This window comes from Hyaena hyaena, unplaced genomic scaffold, assembly GCF_003009895.1.
Source record: "Hyaena hyaena isolate Hyena2069 unplaced genomic scaffold, ASM300989v1 scaffold_176, whole genome shotgun sequence".
Lineage (NCBI taxonomy): Eukaryota > Metazoa > Chordata > Mammalia > Carnivora > Hyaenidae > Hyaena > Hyaena hyaena.
The window spans coordinates 2,017,492-2,044,172 of NW_024080809.1; the positions used below are offsets into that span (position 1 = coordinate 2,017,492).

The following is a 26,681-nucleotide window of genomic DNA, read 5'->3' on the forward strand; positions in this document are numbered from 1 at the left end:
CGAGTCCTCTCGAGGTCAAACGATGACCCCTTTGTTTCGGCGAATCTTTTGCCACCGCAGCGTGGGGAGCAATCTTGGGCGGGGAGAGTGTCTAATTTTGGATTTACTGCAAAGCATCTCACACGAGGCAATGCCAGCTAGAAAGCTGTATGGGTGAGGGGTGGCAGTTCCAGAAATGAGGCTGTCTTCTGCGCCTTCTCCTTCAGAACTTATTTATCAGGCCATAGCCTCTCCTTACAGCTTCCAGTGGGAAAATGAACCGGTTGTTTTTGCAGCAGATGCTTACTGAGGAGGGTATCCGGTGCTAGACCCAGCGATAGGCATTAGGGATAGGGCCTGAGTCAGACCTTACTACCTAGTGTAGTTGAAAAGGGTAGACAAGTGAACCTTGGCAAGTACAAGTGTAGGGATAGGGGTTCTGAGAGTACCTAGTGAGAAAGCATTGGAATGCCAACCAGATAAGGAACACACTAGAGGGAGAAAGCGGTGATGAGAAGGAAGCAGGAGATCTGAAGCTGTGTTCCAGAATCACCAGGCAGTAAAACCTTCGAAGCGTTTTAAGCAGGAGAGTGTCTTGATAAGAGTTCTTCTTCTGGAAGATCTCTTTGATTCTTGGGGGGACGTTGGGGGGAGGCACAGAGGAAGATCTTGAAGACCACTGCAGGGGTCCAGGCAGGGGATCATGATGACCTGCATGAGGGTGGTAGAGTCCTTGGAGAGATGTGGATTTCAGAGGGGTTTAGGATGTAAAAGTGACAGGATTGTTAGGGATGAAGGAAGGGAGAAGTGAGATGGAGACAATGTCTTGCCTGGGCAGCTGGTAGATGGTTGCCATTGATGGGGAACAAGTATCTGACTTGAAGGAATCCTAGAGAAAGTGGTCTTACCATATTCACCCTGGCCCCTCATACCCACCCCAAAAACACACCTGATTTCAGATGTAATCTGTTCTCACAAAGCAGGCTGCTAGGCTCTGTTAAGATGCAAGTTGGGTGTCTGAGACTTCAGTTTAAAACCTAGCAGCTTTCTTCTGCACCAGCATTTAAATTCTCTACCAGGGTTCCCAAGCCCAACGTGACCTGACTCCTGTACACCTCACTGATTTCGCCCCGTACCATCAGTTTTCTGTGCTCCATCATACTGGCTTGGTTCATTTGGTTCTTGAATGCCAAGTTTGTGCTGGCTCTGAGGCCCTTGCCCTAGTTATTCTCTACTAAAAATACTGGATCTCTGTCTTACATCTGGCTACCTCTTGCTCAGAATTCAGCTTAAATGTCAACTTTACAGAGGCTTCCTGACCCCACAACACAGTTTTCTCAGACTCTGTCTACCGCTTCACATCATTTTCAGTCTCCGCGTCAATTCACTTTTGTGTCTGTATTAGGTTGTCTGTCTTGCCCACCCTGAACTGCGAGCTCCCTGTTGGCAGAGACCTTGTCTGTCTCATCTAATCTGTATCCTCAGCCTGGCACAGAGTTAAATCCCCAGTTTGTTGGTCAGATAATTGAAGGAAGAGATTTGGGAAAGAAAGTGTTGGGTTCTCTTTTGGGTGTGTCGAGTTTGAGGTGCCTGTACAGGTGTGCAGAAGAGGCGTCTATACCGTCTCCAGCTGAGTAATGGCAGCTGGCCTAGAGGTGGACGTTAGACAGACATTAACATGTATGCCAGTGACAGTCATGCAAGAGGAATGTGTAGAATAAAAAGGAGACTTGCATTGCTACATGAGGAGAGATAATATTTAAGGGATGGCAGTAGAAAAAGCAACCACAAAAAAGACATAAGAAGAAACAGGTGGCATGAATGAGGCCGAGGCACTCAAAGAGTATGTGGTGTCACCAAGGCCAAGAGAGGAAAATATTTCAAGATGAAGGGAAGACGGAGTTAACGTCCAGCACTGCAGAGCAGTCAAATGAGAATATTCTCATGGGATTCAGCAGGAAGCATCATTCATTTGATAGTAAGAAGGGAAATTATTTCAGTAGGACGAAGGGATGCTTACCAAGGGAAAATGGAAGAGACTGAATGTATTTCATAACAGAGTAGTGAGCCTGTAGACAGTTGGAAGGGTAAGGTTTATCGTGGCGGGTCACTCTGTAATAGCCGTTTTGGGTAAGTGTTTTAATGTAATTGTTCCTCTCTCTCGTTGTTGTTGTTTTTAATTAAGTAAGCTCCATGCGCTACTCACGATCCCAAGATCAAGAGTCTCAGTGCTCTGCCGACCAAGACAGGCAGGCGCCCCAACTACCCTTTCTTTTTATTCCAGAAGCCACATCTGTTTTGGAATGAAGTCACCCGAGGAGATGCGCCAGCAGGCGCACATCCAGGTTGTGAGCAAGAACCTGTACAGCCAGGACAACAACCACGCCCCCTTGCTGTACGGTGTGCTGGACCACAGGATGGTAAGGCCCCGCCCCTTCCCGCCTCTGTGTGCGGTGGCATGTGCCCCTGAAACTGATGACTTGCCAGACTGGAAGAAGCAAGAGCTTCTCTCCATCTCCCTTGTTCCCTGCACATCTCGGGGTCTCCAGCCCTCGGTCAGTCACCTTCCCAAGTGATTCTGACTTGGAGGCACCTGGTCCCCGCTTCCTGTGCGCTGATCTCCGTTAATGATTGCATGTGCTTTTATCCAAAGGGTACCAGTGAGAAGGACCGTCCTTGCGAGACCTGCGGGAAGAACTTGGCCGACTGTCTGGGGCACTACGGCTACATTGACTTGGAGTTGCCATGCTTCCATGTAGGCTACTTCAGAGCGGTTATCGGCATCTTACAGGTAGGCGCAGAGGTGGTCGTTTTCAGGGTGTAAACTTAACTACTGCTCAGGTCAGGGATACATGTGGGGAGAATTTTTATATCATAATGCAATATTGCATCTTGCATGAAGTTGCATAGGATTCTTTATTCTTGCTTTCCCTTGAGTGGGTAGTAGATACACGTAAAAAATAAGCTTGGGCACCTGGCTGGCTCAGTCAGTTAAGGGTCCGACTCTTGATCTCCACTCAAGTCATGTTCTCACGGTTCATGGGTTCAAACCCCACATCGAGCTTCATGCTAATGACACAGAGTCTGCTTGGAATTTTCTCTCTGCCCCTCCACTGCTTCCTCTCTCTGTCTCTCTCTCAAAATAAACTTGTAAAACACAATTTTCTTTAACATTTTATTTATTTTTGAGAGAGAGAGAGACACAGTATGAGTGGGGGAGAGGCTGAGAGAGAGAGAGACCCAGAATCTGAAGCAGGCTCCAGGCTCTGAGCTCTCAGCACAGAGCCCAATGCAGGCTTGAACCCACGAACCATAAGACCATGACCTGAGCCGAAGTCAGACACTTAACTGACTAAGCCACCCAGGGCACCCCATAAGTAAACTTAAAAAGAAAAAGAAAAAGAAAAAAACATAAATTAAGCAGTATAGAACAGCATAAAATTTAAAAATCAGCAAAAATCCTGCCAGCCAGCTCGGACTATAGTTAGCATTCTGGTGAACACGGGCCACCTCTCTGTACATATCTCTGGGCGTGTCGCTTAGTTCAAGTGTCCTGGGTGAGAGGTCAGGATACCTTTTTTTTCCCCAATAAAAGACTTTCTCATCTCTCATCCTTTCCTCTGTTTTAATTTTTAAAAGATGATCTGTAAAACCTGCTGCCACATCATGCTGTCCCAGGAGGAGAAGAAGCAGTTTCTGGATTATCTGAAGAGACCCGGCCTGACCTACCTCCAGAAACGTGGACTGAAGAAGAAAATCTCTGATAAGTGCCGGAAGAAAAACATCTGCCATTACTGTGGTGCTTTTAATGGTGAGGGGAGCATAGAAAAGCCTTAGTGACAATCCTTTCCATTCTCTCTGGTCCATTTAACTTATTAGTTTCATGGAATGTTGGGAAGTCAGGTTTTTTTCTTGTACACTAGACGTTAGCACCTAGCAATAGACGCCCTGTGAGCAAATGCATTTTCAGTGATTTTGTTCACCAGACTGCAGCCTCAGGCCAGGCCTACGCAAGTATGTCATCTTTCTTTCTTTTTTTTTTTTTAATGTTTATTTTTGAGAGACTGAGCCTGAGCAGGGGAGGGGCGAGAGTAGGAGACACAGAATCCAAAGCATGTTCTAGGCTCTGAGCTGTCAGCACAGAGCCCGATGCAGGGCTCGAACCCACTAACTGTGAGACCGTGACCTAAGCTGAAGTCAGACGCTTAACCGACTGAGCCACCTAGGCGCCCCACGTATGTCATTTTCCCAACCTTGGTAAATAAATTTTCTCTTACAGGTACTGTAAAGAAATGTGGATTGCTAAAGATAATTCATGAGAAATACAAGACAAACAAAAAAGTGGTGGATCCCATCGTATCAAATTTCCTTCAGTCTTTTGAAACAGCCATCGAGCATAACAAAGAAGTAGAACCGCTGCTTGGAAGGGCACAGGTGAGCCTGAAATCACATGTCTGCCTCCCCCTGCATCACATGCACCCATTCCCACCCCCTCCCTGTCTTTGATAGACCCGTCTTCCGAAATGAGAAGTCCTATTAAGTTAGATCTCTAGGACTACTGCATGAAAAGTGTTTATTCTACAGTATGTTTGACATAGACTGATCGTGTAACTAAAGCACTTTTAATTGTGCAGGCAACATAGCACAGTTTGATCGTAGGAGATTGTTGAATTACAGCTGTATAGAGGATACCCTGAGAGAGTCTGTGTCTCACATGGGTACTGAGGTCTAAGAAATTGAAGGTAACTCCTCTTTCTTTCCTTGGTGCAGGCTTAACTAGTAGAACTTTATGAAGGATCCTGTTCTGGCTCCCTTTGATTTCGATTAGTACTGAATCCACACAGTACCATCTAGAATTGGTAGTATACAAAACTAACAAATTAGTTGAGTGGCTAATGAGTCCCCAATTCTGTCCATCATATGGGGAGTGTCAGGAACAGCAAGACAGTGGGTTGCTGTCGCTGACCCCACCATTTAGATGTGTCACAAGCAGGTAGTTTGAAAAGATACCTGACATCCTGGGCAAGGGTGCTGACCATCACCTGAGTGACAGAGACCAGAAAGGCAGTGGGGAAGGAGGAGGAACATGTTACTTTGGACTTGGTTGGGAAAGGCTAAGGAAAGGTGTGGTTTATTCTGGTCTTTAAATGTGAGTAGGGTTTAGAGTCAAGGGTAGTGAGCCCAGCACGTCCAGGCGGCCATGTCTCAGCTGATTCTGAGGCTGAGGCTCTGAAAGACTGGAGAGTGCTAATGAAAGCACCTTGCCTTCGGGGACTGCCGTTAGGGACAGGCCCTGTTCCGTGCTCTTCACATGGACTGCCTCCTATTTAATCCTCAGCAGCGCTTGAGACAGCCCTGCCCGAGGTGATAAAGGGGACTCTAGCCGCAGCAGCTGGGGTGCTGGAGAAAAGACACAAGAGCTTGGTGTGGAGTGTGTCCTGCTGCAGGGGCATGGTGCTATCAAAGGCTTTGAGGTGGTGAAGGGTTCATGGTGAAAAAGTGACAGAGTTGTAGGAGAGCCTGGTGCTCCTCACAAGACCCAATTACCAGAGAGAAGGGGCAGGTCACAGGTTAGGAGAAAGCAGTCACGATCATGTATCTGACAAAGGACTCTGGTATCCACGAGATAGGAAATAGTCCTTAAAAGTCAGTACGAGAAAAAAACCTGGTTTTTATTCATATTTATTTTGAGAGAGAGAGAGAAGGTAAAAGGCAGAGAGAGAGGAAGAGAGAATCCCAAGCACGCTCCAGACTTCAATGCAGAACCCAACGTGGGGCTTGAACTCACAACAGTGAGATCATGACCTGAGCTGAAATCAAGAGTCAGACGCCTAACTGATGAGCCACCCGAGTGCCCCAAAATACAATCTGATTTTAAGCAGTGGGAGCAAAACTTGTATTAGCCTCTTCACAAAAGGATACATTCCATTGCTAGTAAACAAATGATTGCTCAATGTTGTTAGTCATCAGGGAATCGCTAATTATAACTATACACACACAGAAAAGTGAAAATGTACAAAAACTGAAAACTGCGTGCTTGCAAGGATGTTAAGTGACTGGCACTCATATTGATGGTGTAAAAGGTTACCACCACTCTGAACAGCAGTTTGACAATGTCTTACGAAGTTAAGCCTACATTTTCCATACAATTCAGGAGTTTTAATCTTCAGTATCTATCTCAGTATGTCTGCAGAAATATTTGTACAAGAATGTTCATTGCAGCTTTATTTAATAAAAGCCAAAATTGGAAACAGCCCACCTGTCAGCGGGAGCATGGCTAATTGTCATCCATCCACATGATGGAATACTGTGCTGTAATGAAAGAAGTGAACTCAAGACACACAACCTGGCCAAAGGTCAGAATGTGCAGAGAACGAGAAACTGTATACCAGAGAGTACACAGTGCATGATTCCGCATAGATCAAGTCAACAATAGACCAGACTGATCTGTGGGGATTGACATCAGGAGAGCAGTTACCCCTGGGGTGAGAGCTTGGTACTGACGAAAAAGAGGTAACAGAATCCTGGGGTGCTTAGGTGGTTCAGTTGGTTAAGCGTCCAGCTTCGGCTTAGGTCATGGTTCATGAATTTGAGCCCCACATGGGGCTCTCTGCTGTCAGTGCAGAGCCTGCTTCAGATCATCTGTCCCCCGTACCCCTCTCTGGATCTCATGTGCTCACTCACACTCTCAAAAGTAAAAATTTTTTTGAAAAGTATCAAGGTCCTTTTATGGAGAGAGAAAAATATTCTGTATCTTGATCTGAAGGCTTGTGTGTGTCTGGTATATACATGTAAAAATGTGTCGACCTCTTTAGAATTTGTGGAGTTTAGTATATGTGAATTATTGGGGGAACAGAGTGGATACAAAGAAAGCAGACCCTGAGCTTGGTGGTGATACAGGAGCCAGAGGCCAGAGTCCCTGCACACAGTAAGAACAGATAGGGAACAAACCGGTTGACAGATCAGCCACTGAGGAGATGGGTGGGCGAGGGAGCCGCCAGAGGGGAGTGAGTGTGTGCGCAGATATCTGGGAAATGGGAGTGTTCCTGGAAACATGGAGAGAGTGGATGGGAAGTTGATCCAGGCAGAAATGTCTTCAAAGGCAGTAAGTGAAGCTGGTGCAGAGGAAGTGCAGGCAAGCTGAGGGGGATGACCTTGCCCTCCTTCGTACAGCCCGGTGGCTGGGCAGAAGGCTTTCAGAAGCCTGGCAAGCAGCCTTGCTCGTGAGCACAGGGGGTGCCCGGGCTTTCCTGGAGGCTCCTGACTTCCAGGGTACCTGTGCACTCACTCTGCTGCTACTGAATTGGCATCCTGGACGCTCCACCACTGCACGCTGCCGGCTTTCTGCCTGGGATTGGTGACCGGGCCCAGCTCCACACACTCAATGGTAGAAGGGAGTAGCCCGATTCTCCTGTACGGTCTGTGAGGCATCCTGTTTGGGAAAGGCTTCTAAATGACTCCGCCCTGGAGAGAAGCCCTCCTGTTTAAGGATCTAGAGAATCAAGCTTGGCTCTTCTGGGTATTCCCCCACTGCTGCCACCTCCCTGAGTATCTCTCTCTGCCCCACTCTACTCAGATGATGTCCTAGAGGTGGTTTAGGACAGTGGTGAAGAGCTTTGGCTTTGGGGCCAGACCCAAGGTCAGAGCCCAGCCCTGCTGCTTGTTTTTCTGTGACTTCAGACACGTGACCCAACCTGGACTTGAGTTTTCTCAACTCTAAGCAGGGATTACAACAGTATCTGCTTTAAGGCTATTGTGAGGATCAAGAGAGGAATTCCAGATCAGGTGCTTAGCAGAGTGCCTAATGCATAGCAGGTGCTTAGACTGTGTTACCCAGTTGCCGTAGTTAGCACTGCTGCCAACAGTATCATGGTAATAATGACAGGGGTGCCCAGCTGGCTCAGCCAGAACATGTGACTCTTGATCTCAGGGTCATGAGTTTGAGCCCCACATCGAATGTAGAAATTACTACAAATAAACTTTAAAAATAAATAAATAAAAGCAATCTTCTCTAGTGCATCTGTGTGATTCAATTTATGATGATAAAGTTATTTTAAAAAAAGACAGACGTGGTGAAGATTGATGAGGTTTCCTTCCCTCCATGTGTAGGCTCAGACTCTGTCCTTTCAGCTTTACTCAGCCTGTTCTCTCCCCCTCTTCACCAGAGTCTCCCTTCCCTTATTTCTTCCCTGCAGCCTGGCACATCTCTGCTCTCCGGACCCTTTGACCTCACCCTTTCCTCAACCACACACCCATTGTCTGTGTTTCCTATAACACCTGTGTTCCATCTTCCATTTCCGTTGGCTTTTCCTTAAGTGTGGTCTGTAACGAGGTCTATTTTTTCTGAGGCCCTGTTTGATGCCATTCACAGTGCTTGGACAGTGGTGGGGTCTCCAGACACCATTAGCTCCTCCTGCCTTTTTTTGTTTTTTTTTTTTAAGTTTATTTATCTTGAAAGAATGTATGTGCACTGGGGGAGGAACACCGAGAGAAGGGGAGAGAGAATCCCACACAGGCTCCATGCTATCAGTGCAGAGACCAATGTGGGGCTCAATCTTACAAACCAAACCATGAGGTCATGCCCTGAGCTGAAATCAAGAGCCAGACACTTAACGGACTGAGCCACACAGGCGCCCGTCATCCTGGTTCTTAACACCAGCTGTGGAAGGAAGAAGGGGGCGAAACAGAAATTCATCATTTGCCTGATTCTGAATGGCCCTTCCTCAGAATGGACCCCTCAGTCACCTAAGTGAACAAAGCATCAGTGAGTTACTTTTACTTTTTGTGGAGAAGGGCCTTGCTCAGCCAGGTGAAGGTATTGCCCTGAAGTTCATTAAACTCAAGATGGTCGGCGTCCTGACATGTTTACCTATACGTTTAATCTCCAGAAACATGGAACCCCGTATGTGTTTTTTGGGTAGCATAGCATCCTTGAGTTGATGGAGACCATACAGCAGTGGTTCTTGACCTTTCCTGGGTCAAAGACCTCTTTAGGAATTGAACAAAAACTCTGGACTCTATCTCCAGAAGATTAGTGTATATCTACTACCCATTTTTTGTTTTGAATTTGTTTTCATTTTTTAGAGTATGCAAGCCGGGAGCAGGGGCAGAGGGGGAAAGAAAATCTTTTTTTGTGTTGGAGGGAGAGAGTACCCTCAAGCAGGAGAGAGGGGCAGAAGGAGAGAGAGGGAGAGGGAGAGGGAGAGAGGATCTTAAGTAGGCTCTATACTCGGCATGGAGCCTGACATGGGAATCGCTCCCACGAGTCTGGGATCATGACCTGAGCTGAAATCATGAGTCAAGTCGGACGCTCAACCAACTGAGGCACCCCAGGTGCCTCATCCGTCCAGTCCCAGTTTTCATGTAAATCCAGGGGTTGGTGGACCTGCAGGTAAGAGTTTGTCCATAGATGACATCAGTCTTGCCTCCGCACCAGGTAGAAGTGCTTTCCCCAATGTCTCCGGCAGACTGAGCAACATGCGGTGCTCTCTTCACCACCACCCCAGGCAGCCCACACTCCACCGGGGAGCCCTAGCTGTTGGGATATTCTGCTTCGGATCAAACTGTCTCTCAAGCGGTCCCCAGCTTCTGTTTGCTGGCGCATTACGATAAGTCAGGCCCACTTCCGTGTGTCCCTTGGGAGACGTTGTTATGTGACTCTTGCCAGTCTTCCTGCATTGTGGATGTCCGTGATGCCCTTGTCTAGCGTGACTCTGGCACTTAAGGTGACGTCCGGCCTTCATCCTGTTCCTAGAACTCTTAGTGTTGGATTTCCTCTGACTACTTCAGGTGGCCGTGAGGTGCTCGTTGCTGGAAGACAGGGAAGTCTGTGGCAGGTACCAGACTACAAAACTTCAGGCAGGACTCCTTCCCCCCAGCTCCACTGCCATCTCCAGGGCAGGACTACGCAAACTCCCTCTTGTGACACTGTTTTAAGGGCAGTGGCTGTTCAAACACTTCTTCTTAACTCTGCTCCCTATTTCATTAAGTTAAGCCTAGCAAGTTCTGGTTGTAACGTGTGTTCTTGGTCACACAGTCTCTTATCCCAAGAAAACGTAATAAGCGGCAACAAGACACAAGCTGACCATTCTTAACTTCAGCAGTTGGGTATCTCTGATCATTTGTATAGTTCTTCTGTTATGAGTAAATTGTTGTAGCATAGCACCTCTATTAAATGAAGTTAGTACAAAGGCAATATAAGTTCACTGCAGAAAATTCAATTGTAAACGAAGATTGATTATAATTCAGTTCACTTGCAGACAGTACTCTTAACACCTTGCTAAATGTACATTTCCTCTTTCCTGTGCAGATGTACACTTCCCCACAAAATGAGATCATATTATACACTCACTTTTCTTCATCTACCGACGTTTCATGAACACCTTCCATGACAGTAGCTACATTTCTGTAATGTCGGGGATTTTTAATGGCTTCATGGTTGCTTACAGATGGATATACCTTGATTCTGTCTAGCCAGCAGCCTATCAGGGAGTCGCAAACTCTTCACCATTAACAGCTGTACTCAACATCCCTATAGCCAAATCTTTGTGTCGATTTCTAAAGTCACACCCTTTGGAATAATTATGAGAAGTGGAATTACTGGCTTTAAATAATTGGAATAAAAGGCGTACACATGTTTAGGGCTCTGCCAGCGTAGCTTGTTACCAACAGAAATCTCTGCCCATGTTTGTACTTACTCTGAGTTTGGTGGGTTGGGTAGAGCACTCGGAGAAGGAAACCCTTGCCCCAGCCGTGGGAAGTTAACATGTATCTCCATTCTTCCTTTCCTGCTCTCCATAGGAAAACTTGAATCCCTTAGTAGTTCTGAACCTATTTAAACGGATCCCGGCTGAAGATGTCCCTCTACTTCTGATGAACCCAGAAGCTGGGAAGCCCTCTGATTTGATCCTCACACGACTTTTAGTACCCCCTTTGTGCATCAGACCCTCCGTCGTGAGTGATTTGAAGTCTGGCACCAATGAAGATGATCTGACAATGAAATTGACAGAAATCATTTTCCTAAATGATGTCATTAAAAAGGTCAGTATTTCCAAGCCCTAGGTTTAGGGGTGTATCTATGTAAACCCTTTTCATCAAGAGAGTCAAATTGACCTGGGATCATTTCTTCTTTTTTCTGCTCACTTTTAGCATCGCATATCAGGAGCTAAGACCCAGATGATCATGGAAGACTGGGACTTCCTGCAGCTGCAGTGTGCCCTCTACATTAACAGTGAGCTCTCAGGCATCCCCCTCAACATGGCGCCCAAGAAATGGACCAGAGGTTTTGTCCAGCGCCTAAAGGGAAAACAGGGTATGTTTCCGACAAGACATGTAGGTTGGATTGTTTCCAGTTTATCTAGTTGGAATTTTCTTGTTTGTGGTCACACTCTATCCCCAAACAGCACACATTTGTGCCGCAGAGACCTATAACCTATTTTTATTGATTTAGGTCGATTTAGAGGCAACCTTTCAGGAAAGAGAGTGGATTTTTCTGGCAGAACAGTCATCTCACCTGACCCCAACCTCAGGATTGATGAAGTAGCCGTGCCAGTTCATGTGGCCAAAATTCTTACTTTTCCTGAGAAGGTAAGTACCATTCAGCCGCTTGATTCTATATTTTGACTCCAGTCTTTTACATTATGTTTTGAGATTCAAAAAGGTAGATAGTTTGACAATAAACTATTTGTAAAAAAAAAAAAAAAAAAAAAAGGTAGATAGTTGCAAAATCCCCAGGTGTGTGTGAGTATGTGTTATCTTCCAGTTTGATGCATATACCACCACACGTAGCATCTGCAACCCACACAAACACAGATGTGTCTGCCTTTGTGCGTATATATTCATGTTTACATTAGACATCTGTTCCACAACTTATTTTTCCAAGTAGTATGGTATTTGACCTCTTCCTGTGTTGATTCTTACGTCTTGTTTTAAAGTAACTAAATGATAGGGGCGCCTGGGTGGCTCAGTCGGTTAAGCAACCAACTTTGGCTCAGGTCATGATCTTGTGGTTCATGGGTTCGAGCCCTGTGTCAGGCTCTGTGCTGACAGCTCAGAGCATGGAGCCTGCTTTGGATTCTGTGTCTCCCACTCTCTGTGCCCCTCCCCTGCTTGCATTGTCTCTTGCTCGCTCTCTCTCCAAAATTAATGAAAATTTTAAAAAATAATAAAGTAACTAAATGATAAACACCATGCCCAGTTAATTTCCTTAGGATAGATTATTAATTTTAAAGGCTTAACAACCATTGAGTCAAATATCTGGGGTGTTTTAAGGCTATTGAGGCATAGCCAGAAAGGCTGCCCCACTTTACACTTAAATCACACTTACTGTAAACATAAAATGCTCTTTACAGTAATTGAGGTATAGAAAATGCAAGTCCTGATAAGAGGAACGTATTGACTTCGGGTTTTCTTTTGAGATTCATAATCAGCCCAGATCATGGAAGCTTCTGGTAAAGCTTGTGTAAAGTGTCCTCAGTTGATTTACTGATGATCCAGAGCTTCCTTCTCTGAGATGGTGTTCCACTAGACTATTGTCCAAGAGGTTGTGGGACACGATGCTGCAGACCAGTCTTAACAGTGCTAGTGCCACAACTTTTAAACCTTGGGAGCCCACAGTAAATCATTGCTAGTGAAGTTGCCAGCTGTTCATAGAATGTGCTGGAAGGTCTCTACAGCTGAGTCCAACCCACTCATTTTACTAATGGGGAAACCAAAGGCCAGAAAGGACTTGGCCATTTCACCCTGCCAGTGGTAAGTTCAGACTGGAACCGGGGTCCTGTGTGCCAATCTGCTGTGGTCTTTAAACCCAAAACCCTAGACACCAGGTGGTAAACAAGTCGCCTCTCTTTCTCCTGGAGTCACCTAAGGAAGGTAAAGATTGAGACACCATTCGGTATAGCATGCTAGCTAACAATCTGTCCTTGTGTCTTCTCACGGTTGCGCAGGTGAACAAAGCAAACATCAACTTTTTGAGGAAACTGGTTCGAAATGGCCCTGAGGTTCACCCAGGAGCCAATTTCATTCAGCAGAGACACACGCAGATGAAAAGGTAATGCTGCCTCAATCTAGCTGTACATAACGACCTTCTGATGACAGAGGTCACCATATTCAGCCACAGAATGTAGTCCAGTATCCAGCATTTGTGACATTTTAGCCTGTGGAAAATACTATTTAAGTTGCAGTGAGTCTAGATATGTCATTTGCTGTGCTTGCTCGTTGCATATACACAAAATGTCCGTTTGTTCCCTCGCGTTTAATGTTGTACCGAGGAAGATGGAACGCATGGGGTTAGGCAAGCCGGTCATTTTCTGCATCACGTGGGGTCTCTGGGTTACTCGGCTGTACTCACAACCCAGGGGGTGCTTGTTTGGCCAGCTCCGACTCCTCACTGATCCCTGGTGCCTTTTGATCTCCTGAGATAAAACATATCAGCAGGGCGTATGGGAGAAGCTAACTTATTACTGCATTTCTGTGATTCTGAGACATAATTTTTTTCATACTTTAACATTTATAAAATGAAGACTTCTCTTAACTGTGTCATAGTTTAACCAATGGCCTGCGGAGACAGCTTCGATTCAATGACGTGTGATCCATCATTTTAGAGACTGAATCCTGACGTGAGGAGGGAGCATTGTGGTGAGGGAGCTTTGTTCTCACAGATCACGTTTCTTATCACACATGTAGGTTTTTGAAGTACGGGAATAGGGAAAAGATGGCTCAGGAGCTTAAGTATGGGGACATCGTGGAGAGACACCTCATCGATGGAGACGTGGTGCTGTTCAATCGGCAGCCCTCACTGCACAAACTGAGCATCATGGCGCATCTGGTGAGCGGGAGAGTCTACGTTTACTTCCTGCTGGGTGGGAGCCTGCCATGTGTGCATGCGAACTTCCAGACTCCTAAAGTTAAGGTTGCCAGTAATCTGAAATGTTCGTCACTTTTGATTTTTCTCTTCCTTCGCTTTGTAGTTTGAGTGAAACTTTTTACGTTTTAAGCTTCCCTTCAATGTTTCAAATGTTTATAAAATCCACACTCAACAGTAAAACAGAAAGGAACCAATTGAAAATCGCATGCAAGTGACTGGCATGATTTCACTTGCAAACGAAAATATAGACATATATATGTGCGCACAGACTTCTGTAAAACAGATATGGCAGAAAGTTGATTTGGGGGCTAACATGGCTTATTAAGTATGCGACTGAAATGCTTAGGAGATTTTTGTTCACAGCCGCACTCCAACGAAGACCTTGGAGTGTATTTTTTTCAGTGATTTAGTTTTGCAACAATAGCAGTTGCTTTTTCTGAAGATTTAAAATGGAAATGAGGTGCAACTTTAATTCGTTAAATATTCATAAATTCTCCTATTTCCAAACCCACGAGCATTTGCAACAGCATTTAAACAGGCTCTTCAGTTAGTGTTTCTAGATTCACTTCTTCAGTTTACGAACATGCTACATCAGTCTTTTTACTTAAGTGTGAAAATACCAAAGAAGCAGTTTATGACTGGGATTACGATCATGGGGATCTGGGGAGTGATCAAAATCCGTCCCTGTCCAGAAACTTTTGCTTGGCTTTGGGGCATTTTCAAAGTAAAATTTTTATTGCTTGAATAATTTCAAATATATGCAGAAGTAGCAAGAATACTGTGATGAACTCATGTATCCCCGTTCTCTGTATTGAATAATTTTCCAAGGTTTTGCCACACCTGTTTTCTCTTTCCCTTCTCTCTTTGATGACCCCAGATGCCAGGTCTTTTCTCCCTGTGTCATCAGTTCACTTGTGTGAGGAGGACGCCTGGGTGACTCAGTCAGATAAACTGTCTTGTGGGAGACACACACAACCACAGTGCCGTTGTCATGCCACACAGAATGAACACTCACTCCCTGCTGTTGTCTAGCACCCAGCCCATGGGCACGTTTCCCTAAGTGTCTCTCTCAACTCTCTTTTTGCAGCTAGTTTGTCCAAATCAGGGTGTAAAGTCTGCAGGTTACATTTGGTTGATGCAGGCGTTCAGTCTCTCTTGATCTAGAACAGTATCCCCACAATCCCCATTCTTGTAATTTCAGTGTCATTGTTGAAAAGAACAGGTCATTTGTCCTAAAGAATGTCCCATGTTGTGTGATTTGTGTGTGTGTGTGCGCGCACGCATGCGTTTGTGTCTAAGTGGACCGTGCTAAGAGTGTCTTTATTCTTGTATCCGTCTAAACTGGATAGTACTGGAGGCGGGATCAGATTCAGGCTCCGCTTCTGGCAAGAATGACTCCTCAGTGGCCCTGGCTGCTACTTACCTTATTTCAGGAGGCGTAGATTATCTGTCTGCCCCACTCTTTGTTCTGCTGAGAAGGTTAGGCTGGCAGATACTTCAGCCTGGTGCCTCCCTTGAAAGTTTCCTTACCAACCTTTTATCTAAAGGCTTCATCCATGTCCGATTATTGCCAGTGTTATTTCATTGGGGCTGCAAAATGAAGAATTTCTCATTTATCATGCCTTTCACATTCTATACCTATCATTTAAAAAAAATTTTTTTAATGTTTTATTTATTTTTGAGAGAGAAAGTGAACAGCAGAGGGGCCTAAAGAGAAGGAGACAGAATCCAAAGCAGGCTCCAGCCTTTCAGCTGTCAGCACACAGCCAGACATGCAGCTCGAACTCACCAACCATGAGGTCATGACCTGAACCAAAGTCAGACACTTAACCAACTGAGCCACCTGGGCACCCCTCCATACCTATCATTTTTATAACGAAGAGTCTGTTCTTTTTAACTACAGTTATTTGTTTATCCAAAAATATAGTGCCTGAAGGAAAGACAGCATAAATGCCTGATTCGTGTTCTTTATTGTCAGTTTTAAGGAAAAAGTTGGTGCTCAGTTTCCTTCAAGGTCAGCTTGGGTGTTTTTTATTTTTTTGTCTGTTTTTGCTTTCTCTTTTTTCAGTGTCCTTAAAAACCCATGGGTTTTTAAATGCAAGAGACTCTTAAATATAGAGAACAAACTGAGGGTTGCTGGTGGGGTGTTGGGTGGGGGGATGGGCTAAATGGGAGATGGGCATTAAGGAGGGCACTTGATGGAATGAACACTGGGTGTTTTATGTAAGTGATGAATCACTAAATTCTATTCCTGAAATCATTATTACACTATACATTAACTAATTTGAATTTAAATTTAAAAAAATAATTTAAAAACCATGGGTTTTTATTTAGTCCTTGTGTGTTAATCAACTTCTGCCATAAACCTTTTTCATCTCCAGCTTTGACATCATTGGCCAGTGGGAGGCCCTTCACGTGGCTCTTAACATTGGTGCTTGCCTCCTGTTAAAACAAACTCATTGCAGTGTTTTGATCTCATAAAGAATAACTCCACAAGTGACGTGTATCTCTTGACAAAACATACTAGGATTTTACTTTCTTAATCTAAGTTTTCAAGGAAGCCATTTATTAATGTTTTGAAACCATGAAGATTTTGGATAAATGGCTAAGCCCCTCTCCTATTCTGTTTTTTGTATTCCACAGGCCAAGGTCAAGCCCCACCGGACCTTCAGATTTAACGAGTGTGTCTGTACACCCTACAATGCAGATTTCGATGGTGATGAGATGAACCTTCACCTTCCTCAAACAGAAGAGGCTAAAGCAGAGGCCCTTGTTCTCATGGGGGTATGTAGGGTGGCGTAGCCCCACTTCTGTATAACAGCTTGACGGAGGGGAAGGGGAGGGGGTGTCCGTGATAGGTGAGGAGCTGAGAGGAGTAAGTGTCTTCGGGCCTGTAATACACATTTCTAAGGTAAAGGACATACGTGAGAAACAGCCAGGAAAAGATAATACGGGGGTCTAGCAGTAGCATGACTGCTGGGTGTCACGGGCAAAGCAGAGGTTCTGCAGAAGTAGATTTTTTGGTAGCTGAAAAATCTTTAAGTACCAATACATTTTATTGAAAACTTGCCTGCAGTATATTACATACTTCTTTGCCGTCTAAAGGTCACAATAAGCCAAATCATTATATAATGACCCTTACCATGCAGTAAAGGGGAGCCCCGTAGGTGGCAGGAAAGTCCAGTGAAGAGTCCCACAGATGCCTGCTCTCCAGGAGCGTAGGGCGGGCTCTCCTTGTTGTGCTGCGTGGATCGCCCGCCCACGAACCCAGCCGTAGCACAGTGCTGCACGGGGCTCGGCCCTCCTGCACTTACCAGGCCCCAGACTGTGGAGTGTTTAGAGGCTAGGTGTTTTTTTTGTTTTGTTTTTAATGTTTCTTTATTTTTGAGAGGGAGACAGAGCACGAGTGGGATCGGGGCAGAGAGAGAGGGAGACACAGAGTCCGAAGGTTTCCTTTTCCCCAGTGTTCTGGTTTTCTGTGTTATGAACGAGTGTATCTGTGGTTGTTAGTGTTCCTACCTCCAAAACGCTTCTCACCGTTTCTGATACGGTGCTTTTCATCTGTCTTGACGTAGGATGTTAGCATCGATTCTAAAGCGAAGGCTATTAAGTTCTGTGAGATCTATTAAAGTACATGAGGATTTGGTGGGGGCAGGAAGGAGGGCCCACATTCATGGCCCTTGCCTCGGTTTTTCATGCCTAAAGCCGACATGTATTTTCTGGTCAACGAAAGTATTTGACATATTACATATTTTGTACACACACTTAATGCTAAGAGTTTCGTGTAGGTAATTTCAGGTTTTTTAGGACATTGATTTCTTACTCAAACATTTTAGCATAATGGAGTTATTTAAATAAGATGAGGTTTTTACACATCACAACTTCTCTTTTTTCTTTATTTCCACCTCTTTTGTTGTTCTTTGTTTATTTTGAGAAAGAGCGGAGGTGGGGTGGGAGGGGGGGCATTGAGAGAGGGAAGAGAGAGAATCCCAAGCAGGCTCCACCCTCAGCATGGAGCTCAACATAGGGCTCGATTTCACAACCATGAGATCATGACCTGAGCCAAAATCTCAACCGAGCCACCTCGGCACCCCTATCTCCATCTCTTTTTATCTGTTTGTTCCTTATCCATGAATTTAGATGGTCATATTCACAGTTTATAGTAGCCTCGGTTTTCCTTTTTTCTACTTAACATATTATAAATGCCCTCCTTTGTTGTAAAGTCTTCCTAATTAGTGATTATAATAGCTTCACAGTATTTCACTAGCTTAGCACACCGTGATTCACCTACTTCTGCTGAAACTTTAGGGTTTGTGAGGACAAATCCCTTAAGGACCATCTTTGTGCATTTGGAGTCTTTCAAGTTATTTCTTCAGACTCCTCAGCCTTTTAAAATGATTTGGTTGATGCTTAATGAGCACCTACTGTATGCCGCCAAGTACTCTCCTAGGAGCACAACACAGAAGAAAAAGTCAAACTTCTTGCTTTTATCCTTATTCAAATGGGGAGAGGTGGAGAATAAACCAATATAAAATAGGTCACATGGTGGCAAGTGCTGAGAAGAAAAGAATCAATCACAACAAGGAGGAAAGAAACTGAGAGGGGTCCTGTTTCATAGAGGATGGTCTGGGAGGGCCACTAGAATGACACCACTTGAGGCAAGTTCTGAAAGAATATGATGAGCAGCGTGACTGTCAGCAGAAGATCATGCAGAGGACCAGCAGGTGCAAAGACCCTGTGGTGTGATCATACAAGGGAGAACAAGAGGCTAGTCTCTTTCCTCCTGAGCCTCAGTAGCAGCTGTGATGGGTGCTCTGTTCTGTACTGGGAGGTAGCAAGAGAGAAGACAATGGAGGGCAGGTGGCCGTGAACGAGCTCCACACTCGCACACACATCAGATGGTGCACTGACCAGTGCACTCATTCTTTCTGACCTTGTACTCTTATTCTAGTAAACTCTCCAGAGAAATAACTAGAGTTGCAAAATCACTTGTAATGATAAAACATTAGAAACGGGCAGTGTCAACCAAAAAAAAAAAAAAAATTGGATTAAATTACATCACATTCGTACCACAAAATCCTGCGTGCTCTTAAAAATGATGATGTAGCATTGTTAGTATAAAAGCTACTTATGATTTATTTTTTAATTTCAAAAGCAGGCTCTGTGTAAGACATGATCTTACTTCGTTTGGTAAATAGATGTTTCCGTGATTGTAAAAACGCTTACAGCCAGAAGTTGGGGAGACGTATACCAAAATCTTATAACCACAGCTCTTTTGGTTTGGTGATTCCATGTAGAGATGTTTTTTGGATTCTGGGTGTTTTTTTGTTTTCTGTTTTGTTTTTACTTTTTTTACTTATCTATATTTTTAGACTTTCTGTAAAGAACATACTATTTTTGCAACAAAAAGTAATGATTAGAATGTTGCTAGTGGTATCAGCGATACAGCTAGTTGCTAGAGATAATGGCCTGTAGCCAACCCCTTGGACTTCAGCCTTGAGTTCGGTACTCAGGATACATTTTGTTATAATAGCATAGATCATTGGTTAAAATGACAGCAATAAAACACAGGCTCCGAGGCTAGGATGGAAGATCTTTGTTACCATCAGGACAAATCCCCTCAATTACATGTAAGAAAATTATCATCTAACTGTATCAACTCAGCAGTTCTGTCTCAATGGGTAGGGCTCTAGCCTGAGTGTAGTCCCAAATTACTGGGGAGACTCACAAAATATACAAATCCCAGCTTCACACGCCCAGCGCCCAGACCACTCCCCGTCCCATCCCAGAGAGATTCTTGAAAACAAGCATGAACAGTTAGTTATCTTCCAGCCCTGATTGGAGGATCAGTGTTCTGTGCATGTTCACAAGAAGGCAGGAACAGGTCTCTGCCTTTGAGGGCCTTTTACCCCAGGTAAGGTTGCCTAGACAACCCACAAATAACATGAGCATCGCCACGTCACAACTTGAACAAATTTATATGTCCGTTATCTCCCAACAACAACAGAATTCAAACAAATGGCACCCTGATGTACAGAATCTTCTTTAAATTTGTCCGTTATGCATTGGACACTAGCACCACTTTTTGCTCACTATAGGCACTCATTAACTTTTCATTAAATCCTGTTGTTAATTATTGGTAGGACTCTGTCTTCACCAAGAGTTCAGCAGTTCTGCCATCATTGTGAAGAGGCATGAAACTGATGGACCTCAAAGAGAACAGTGCTCCTCATCATTGATAGAAGTGGATTTTTGGGGGGGAAGGGAATTTATTAATAACTAAGAAGTCTTACACATACGGAGTTCTTCCAGGGATCTGAAACTTCACTCGGTATTTAGTGTTGGTAGGAACGTTTGGTGTCAGTTTAGCTGGTGTGTTTGGTCTCCCCTTACCAGATGAAGAAGCGACAGCTGGTGACAAGAGCTGTGATGGGGAGCCCTGGCTGCCATTTCTCGGCCCCACATTTCAGCTCACCTGTTCTTCTTTACTTACGTGTGGCAATTCCCAGCCTTTGTGGTACAGTTCTTTTGGAATGCATCACACAGTCCAAAGAGTGTCACAGAATGGCTAACGCGTTGTGTTTATTTTTCCTTTAGACGAAAGCAAATCTTGTAACACCAAGGAATGGAGAACCACTGATTGCTGCTATTCAGGACTTTCTAACAGGTGTGTTTATGAGTTCACTTGAAAAGAGACTATGAAGCATTAGGATTCACAGCGATTTATGTAACAACTTAAAAGGCAATTTAATTTCGTGTGTTTAATTCTGTTGTTTGCTACGTTTTGATTGCGAACCTGCTCGAGATATTTGGGATTCACTGGTTATTCGTTGAATCAGTAAGCATTTGTTCAGCTCCTGATGTGCACTAGACATTTTTCTAAGCACTGGAGATACGATAAAGAGTCAGAGTCCCTTGTGAAGCTTAGATTCTAGTGAGAAGAGGGGCCAGCATGCAGCTGTATGTTTTAACTATCTCTTTAACAATAGTCCAGATTCATTTTAAAATTGAAATCTTTTGGGGTGCCTGGATGGCTCATTTGGTTAGACGTCTGACTTTGGTCAAGTCATGATCTTGCATTTTGTTAGTTCGAGCCATGCATCAGGCTCTGAGCTGACAGCTCGGAGCCTTGAGCCAGCTTCTAATTCTGTGTCCATTCCTCCCCCCCCCCCGACTCCCCTGCCTCATTTGTGATCTCTCTCTCAAAAATAAATAAACGTTTGCTTTAAAAGGCTTAAAAAAATAACAAAATTGAAACCTTGTGGTGGTTTTGCAAGTTCACTCCTTTTTTGTGTTGTTTCCAACATTTGTAGGTGCTTATCTCCTCACTCTTAAGGACACTTTCTTTGACCGAGCCAAGGCCTGCCAGATCATTGCTTCAATATTGGTTGGCAAGGATGAGAAAATTAAAGTTCGCCTGCCACCACCTACGATATTAAAGGTTTGTGCTTGGAGCACCTGGGTGGCTCAATCAGTTAGGCATCTGACTCTTGGTTTCTGACCAGGTCACAATCCCACAGGTAGTAAGATCAAGCCCCGCCTCGGCCTCTGCACGGACAGTGCAAAGCCTGCTTGGGATTCTCTCTCCCTTCTCTCTGTCCTTCCTCCACGTGTGCATGTACACTTTCTCTCTTTCTCTGAAAATAAGTAAACAGTTAACAAAATAAAGGTTTGTGCGGGAGCCGGGCGTGCTGGAGACAGGTTTGCACGTGAGTCCTCTGCACACCAGCCTCAGCCAGCTGATGCTGTGACTTGCTTCTTCCATCAGCCTGTCACCCTGTGGACGGGAAAGCAGATCTTCAGCGTCATCCTCAGACCCAGTGACGACAATCCAGTAAGGGCCAACCTCCGGACCAAGGGCAAGCAATATTGTGGCAAAGGAGAAGATCTCTGTGTCAATGATTCCTGTGAGTCAAAGCCACGGGATGGGAGCAGGCAGAAAGCAGGTGGCCAGTGACTGCCTTCACTTCTCAAGCAAATGCCATGTTTCTCTTAGGCAGGACGTCTGTTCTTCAGGGAAGTGTAGTTGGTGTGTCTCCTCTCAGCTGTGGCTCCCCATTTCTCTAAAAAGTAGAGACCGTGTAGATACATGATCCAGTGATTAGAATGTTCTTCTCCGGATGTGTTTTAAATGACTAGTTTTTGCGAATTAATGTGATTTGTTTTATTCTGCCACCCTCCCCCCCCCCTTTTTTTTTGCCATAAGCAAGTGTTTCATCACATAAGGCATATAATTATTTTATGTCCAAAAATGTGTTCATTGTCTAAAAGTGTAACAAGACTGTTTTTCTATTGCCTCTTGGTCAGCTGGTTTCTTATAACATGAAGATCAGGTATGACCGTGAGAGGATTTCAATGTTAAACCCTCGGAGTCATCCAGACTCATTCCACCCAAAGTACGGTCCACAGACCAACGCCATTTGGCCCGCGGCTGCTTTCTGGTGTGGGCTCCTTTGCTCACCCCAGACTGCTGACCAGCAGCTCGCCGGCAGGCTCCTCTGGGTGCCACTGGCTTGGAATGGGCTTTGCTATCAGGGCCTTGTGACAAGAAATGCATCTCCAGGACTCTGCACCGAAGAACTGAACCCACAGAGGTTCTGAAGGCCAAGATTCCTGTTTTGGAATGAAGAGTAAATGTTTTGAAGGGCACCGATTTTTTTCTCAGGTTTAGAGCCGTTGCTCTGAAAATATACTCTCTGGTCTTCTAGGTGTTTTGGCTTACTTGTTTTAGGTTGTATTTTGTTTCTTCCTAGAGGGAATTCCATTTTGTTGGATAGGCTCTTCATGGTGGTGTCGTCACTTCCTCATGTGGAAAGAATGACAAAGTGCTTTGCAGTTTACAGAGTACTTTGTGGCATGTGATTTCATCAGGTCCTCACAGAGAGGACAGGTGCTCGGTGCTGCCGTTTATGGTTCACAGTTGAAAATGAGGGTCCTCTAGTACATTTCAGAGTTAGGACACTGTAAGGTTACCAACTGGGCTTTTCGTGCTTTTTAAAACTCTCTAGATTCCTCTTTTGTTCCCCTCAAAAAATTTGGAGAGCATTGTTCTTTGCTTTAATTTTCATAGAGGGAGCGTGCTTTCCCCACTGCCCCACGTTGGAACGAGGCTGAGGAGTAAGTAATCTTGTGGTTAAGTCCCGTCCTTGCCGCCCTTGCAGACGTCACCATCCAGAACAGTGAGCTGATGAGCGGCAGCATGGACAAGGGCACGTTGGGATCGGGATCGAAGAACAATATTTTTTACATCTTGCTGCGGGACTGGGGGCAGAACGAAGCTGCCGACGCGATGTCACGGCTTGCCAGGCTGGCTCCCGTCTACCTCTGTGAGTACCTCCAGCCGCCTCGGTGCACGGCAGTGGTGGCTCAGCTTTCAGGGCTGTGCGTTAGTTTGTTCTTTTACCTTTGTTTCCTCCCCCAGCCCCCCCCCCACACCACACACATACCGAGCACGGGAGAGGAGGCTTACTCCAGGCTGAGTCGTCTGTGACTTTCGGAATGAGATGAGCCCAGTACTGACTAGCCTCCTTTCAGATTTGAATTTGCTCTTGAATTCTTGTCTCAAAATGCCCAATAGCTCCGCGATGCCAGTCTGACGGGGTTGTTAGACAAAGGCCCTCCGCAGGCTGCTTCCAAGGTACTTGCGCTCCGACGGTGGCCCTCTGGGCCCTCGCAGCTCAGCTTTGCCAGGTTGCTTGGTATTTCCCTTCTCTCCTTGCACTGTTGTGCTTCCTCTGCTGGCCCATGCTCTGAGCGTGCCTTACGTGCAGTTTTTACGTGCCCAGAAACGTTTGGTTTCCACTCTTACATTTGATGGATTCTTTGGCTGGGTTTAGAACCCTGGATTGAATTTTATTTTTCCTCAGAATTTTGAAGGTATTGCTCTACTCTAGAGAGTTGCCGTGAGAGTGTATTTCTAATCTTATTTTCAAGCTTTTGTATTTGTCTTTCCGTTCTGGAAGCTTTGCGAATCCTCAATCTTTGTTGTTCTGGAAGTTCACTCTGGTAGACCCTTGGTATGAGTCTTTTTTCATTCATTGTGTTGGGCACTCTGTAAGCTCTCTTAATCTGCCACTGTGTGTCCTTCTGGTGTGCAGATTTTCTTGTTTTTGTTTTGTTTGATAATTTTCTCACCTTAACTTTCTCTGTTCTTTTTGGAATTTCTGTTCATTACGTAAGTAGAGCTTCTAGATTGACTCTCTGATTTTTCTTACCTTCTTTTCCCTATTGTCCATTTCTTTGTTTCTGGATTCACTTTATCTTTTTTTTTTTTTTAATGTCTGTTTATTTGGCTGGGGGAAGAGGCAGAGAGAGAAAGAGAATCCTAAGCAGGCTCTGACACTGTCAGCAGAGAGCCCAATAGAGAGATTCAATCCCTCAATCCCACAAACCGTGAGATCATGATCTGAGCTGAATTTTTTTTTTTTTTTTTTTAATCTGGTGGTCTCTGGCTATCCATTCATATTTTTGGGAGTGAGACACCAAACATTGATTGGAAATGGAGCCTATTGGTTGATGGACTTCTTAGTTCTTGATTGAGCTGCAAGCCAACATTTTTATTGAGGAAGTACCAAATAGCCCTATCAGTAATACTTTTCTCTGGGGAAGCTTGGTTTCTCCAGGGACATATCTATTTCCGATCTCAGTTTCCCACCCAGCAGTTGCAACCTGCTTGTCAGAATTCTGGGATTTGGCCAGGGAAAGGGACTAAGGAATCATAATCATGGTTACACAGACCTCATGTCCTGCTTTACAGTCCTCCCCATCTGCCTGCACTTAGGATCCCTCAGGCCAGAGCTCTCTAGTTCCATTTCCTGGGACGGAAACTCCCGTCTTACACAGGAAAATACTGATTTTCCACCAGGTTTCCTTATCACCAACACATACATTATCTCCAGCATCTGCAGAAGCTGGCAGTATAGTTTCTGAGCGTTTCCAGACTCACGGCGTCCTCATTTCCACAGCCACTCTTAGGTATCCCTTCCCCACCCTGCTAAGCCAGGTGCCTCTCATCTACCCGTTTTCTACATATGTTAGGGTTAGGATTATTGACCGTGTGTAGTTCCCTCAAAGGTGGGGTTTTCCTGTGTTTAGGGATGATTTCTGAAGAAGGAAGGGGGTGTGGGCAGAAAGATACCTGAGATGATATCTTAGAACAAGAAGTCAGATGGCTCACTTTCCATTGCTGACTTTGTCCAGCTGCTCTTTGGTATTTGATATTGGTGAGCTTTATATTGTAGTTGGGGACAGTCCTTGCTCCCCATGGGGTTGTAATGTCTCTGACAGGTTTCAGTGAGTCTTGGTCATTTTTATCTAACTCTCTACAGACTGATACACATTTTTATTTAATTGGGTCATGATAAATTCTCTGAAAGTATAAATGGTTTCTATATAGTGGGTCGACTAACATTCATGACGCTCTCTTTCTGCTCTACTTGCCAACTATCCTACAGCAAACCGTGGATTCTCCATTGGGATTGGCGATGTCACACCTGGTCAAGGATTGCTAAAGGCCAAGTATGAGTTGCTGAATGCTGGCTATAAGAAATGTGATGAATACATTGAAGCCCTGAACACAGGAAAGCTCCAACAGCAGCCCGGTTGCACAGCTGAGGAAACTCTGGAGGTGAGTCTGCTCTTCAGGTGGGTTAGCCACTTCATGCGCATGGGGCTGTGCCGCAAGCCTGAAGAGAAGGTAGCGGAAGGCAGGGGGACATAAAAGCAGTGGCCTTAGCCCAGGTCAGCCCTGTGCTGCCTGTGTGTGTTCTCGTGTGTTTAACAAGGGGAGGGGCCTTCGATCAGGTCCTTTGCGTCCCTAGCAGCTTTCACATTCTAGGTGGTGAAAACAGGGCCATCTGTTCACTCAACCACATGGGGCTGCTCTTGTTCCAGAGTCATGCTTGGGCCCCTTCTGTAACTGGTACTCACATGCTTGTGTGCTTTCTATTTCTAGCATCTTTCGAGTAGAGACTGGCAACCATAGCTCTTTAAATGGATGGTCTTTGATGGGGCACCTGGCTGGTTCAGTCGGTAGAACGTGCAGCTCTTGATCTTGGGGCTGTAGGTTTGAGCCCCACATTAGATGTCATCCGCACAGAGATTATTTAAAAATAAAATCTTTAAAAAAATAAAAATCAGTGGATGGTCTTCCAAAGAGACTTGGGCACCGAAGAGGGAAAATTCATATCACATGCCTATCTGCTTCCCCTGTCACATTTGAAACTAGGTTAGCTGAGAACTTGCCCAGCAAGGGTCAAAATCAAAATGATGACCAGCCTCTGGGAGCTCTGCATTCTCTCAGGCAGCCTGGGTCGGCAGTCTGACTGCACTAGGATTTTGCCTGGCTCTCTTCTGTCTCCCCTGCAGCCCAGGGCTCAGAGCTTTAACTCCCCTAAGTGTGGAAGAATGGATAAGCCATAAGAAATTTTCTGATGACATGCGTTTTTTGTGAAATAGGAAGAAAGCAGAGTTGTAGGCACTATTCACCATTAGTTCATTCTTAATCTCACAGTCTTTTTTTTTATAATTTATTTTTTTTACTTAAATCCAAGCTAGTTAGCATATAGTATAATAATGATTTCAGTAATAGAATTTCATCATTCATCACTTGCATACAACACCCAGTGCTCATCCCAACAAGGATCCCCTCCTTGATGCCCGTTGCCCATTTAGCACATCCCCCTACCCAACACCCCGCCAGCAACCATGTTTGTTCTCTGTATTTAAGTTTCTTATGGTTTATCTCCCTTACTATATTTTATTTTTGCTTCCCTTCACCTGTGTTTATCATTTTATTTCTTAAATTCCGCATATGAGCGAAATCATGATTTTTGTCTTT

The 26,681-nt window shown here is 44.9% G+C and overlaps 1 protein-coding gene across 2 annotated transcripts in view; it reads left to right on the plus strand.

Moving 5' to 3' along the window:
- Nucleotides 1-26,681, plus strand: part of POLR3A (RNA polymerase III subunit A) — a 48,208-nt gene that overhangs the window by 447 nt on the left and 21,080 nt on the right. For both annotated transcript variants that reach the window (XM_039240522.1, XM_039240523.1), the window contains exons 2-16: nt 2,264-2,399; nt 2,633-2,770; nt 3,619-3,790; nt 4,259-4,413; nt 10,780-11,019; nt 11,128-11,290; nt 11,429-11,565; nt 12,924-13,027; nt 13,663-13,804; nt 16,487-16,627; nt 20,441-20,510; nt 21,157-21,284; nt 21,612-21,750; nt 23,005-23,169; nt 25,297-25,469. In XM_039240522.1, coding sequence (XP_039096453.1) covers nt 2,264-2,399; nt 2,633-2,770; nt 3,619-3,790; nt 4,259-4,413; nt 10,780-11,019; nt 11,128-11,290; nt 11,429-11,565; nt 12,924-13,027; nt 13,663-13,804; nt 16,487-16,627; nt 20,441-20,510; nt 21,157-21,284; nt 21,612-21,750; nt 23,005-23,169; nt 25,297-25,469 — 2,203 coding nt within the window. The remainder of the gene's footprint in view (nt 1-2,263; nt 2,400-2,632; nt 2,771-3,618; nt 3,791-4,258; nt 4,414-10,779; nt 11,020-11,127; nt 11,291-11,428; nt 11,566-12,923; nt 13,028-13,662; nt 13,805-16,486; nt 16,628-20,440; nt 20,511-21,156; nt 21,285-21,611; nt 21,751-23,004; nt 23,170-25,296; nt 25,470-26,681) is intronic.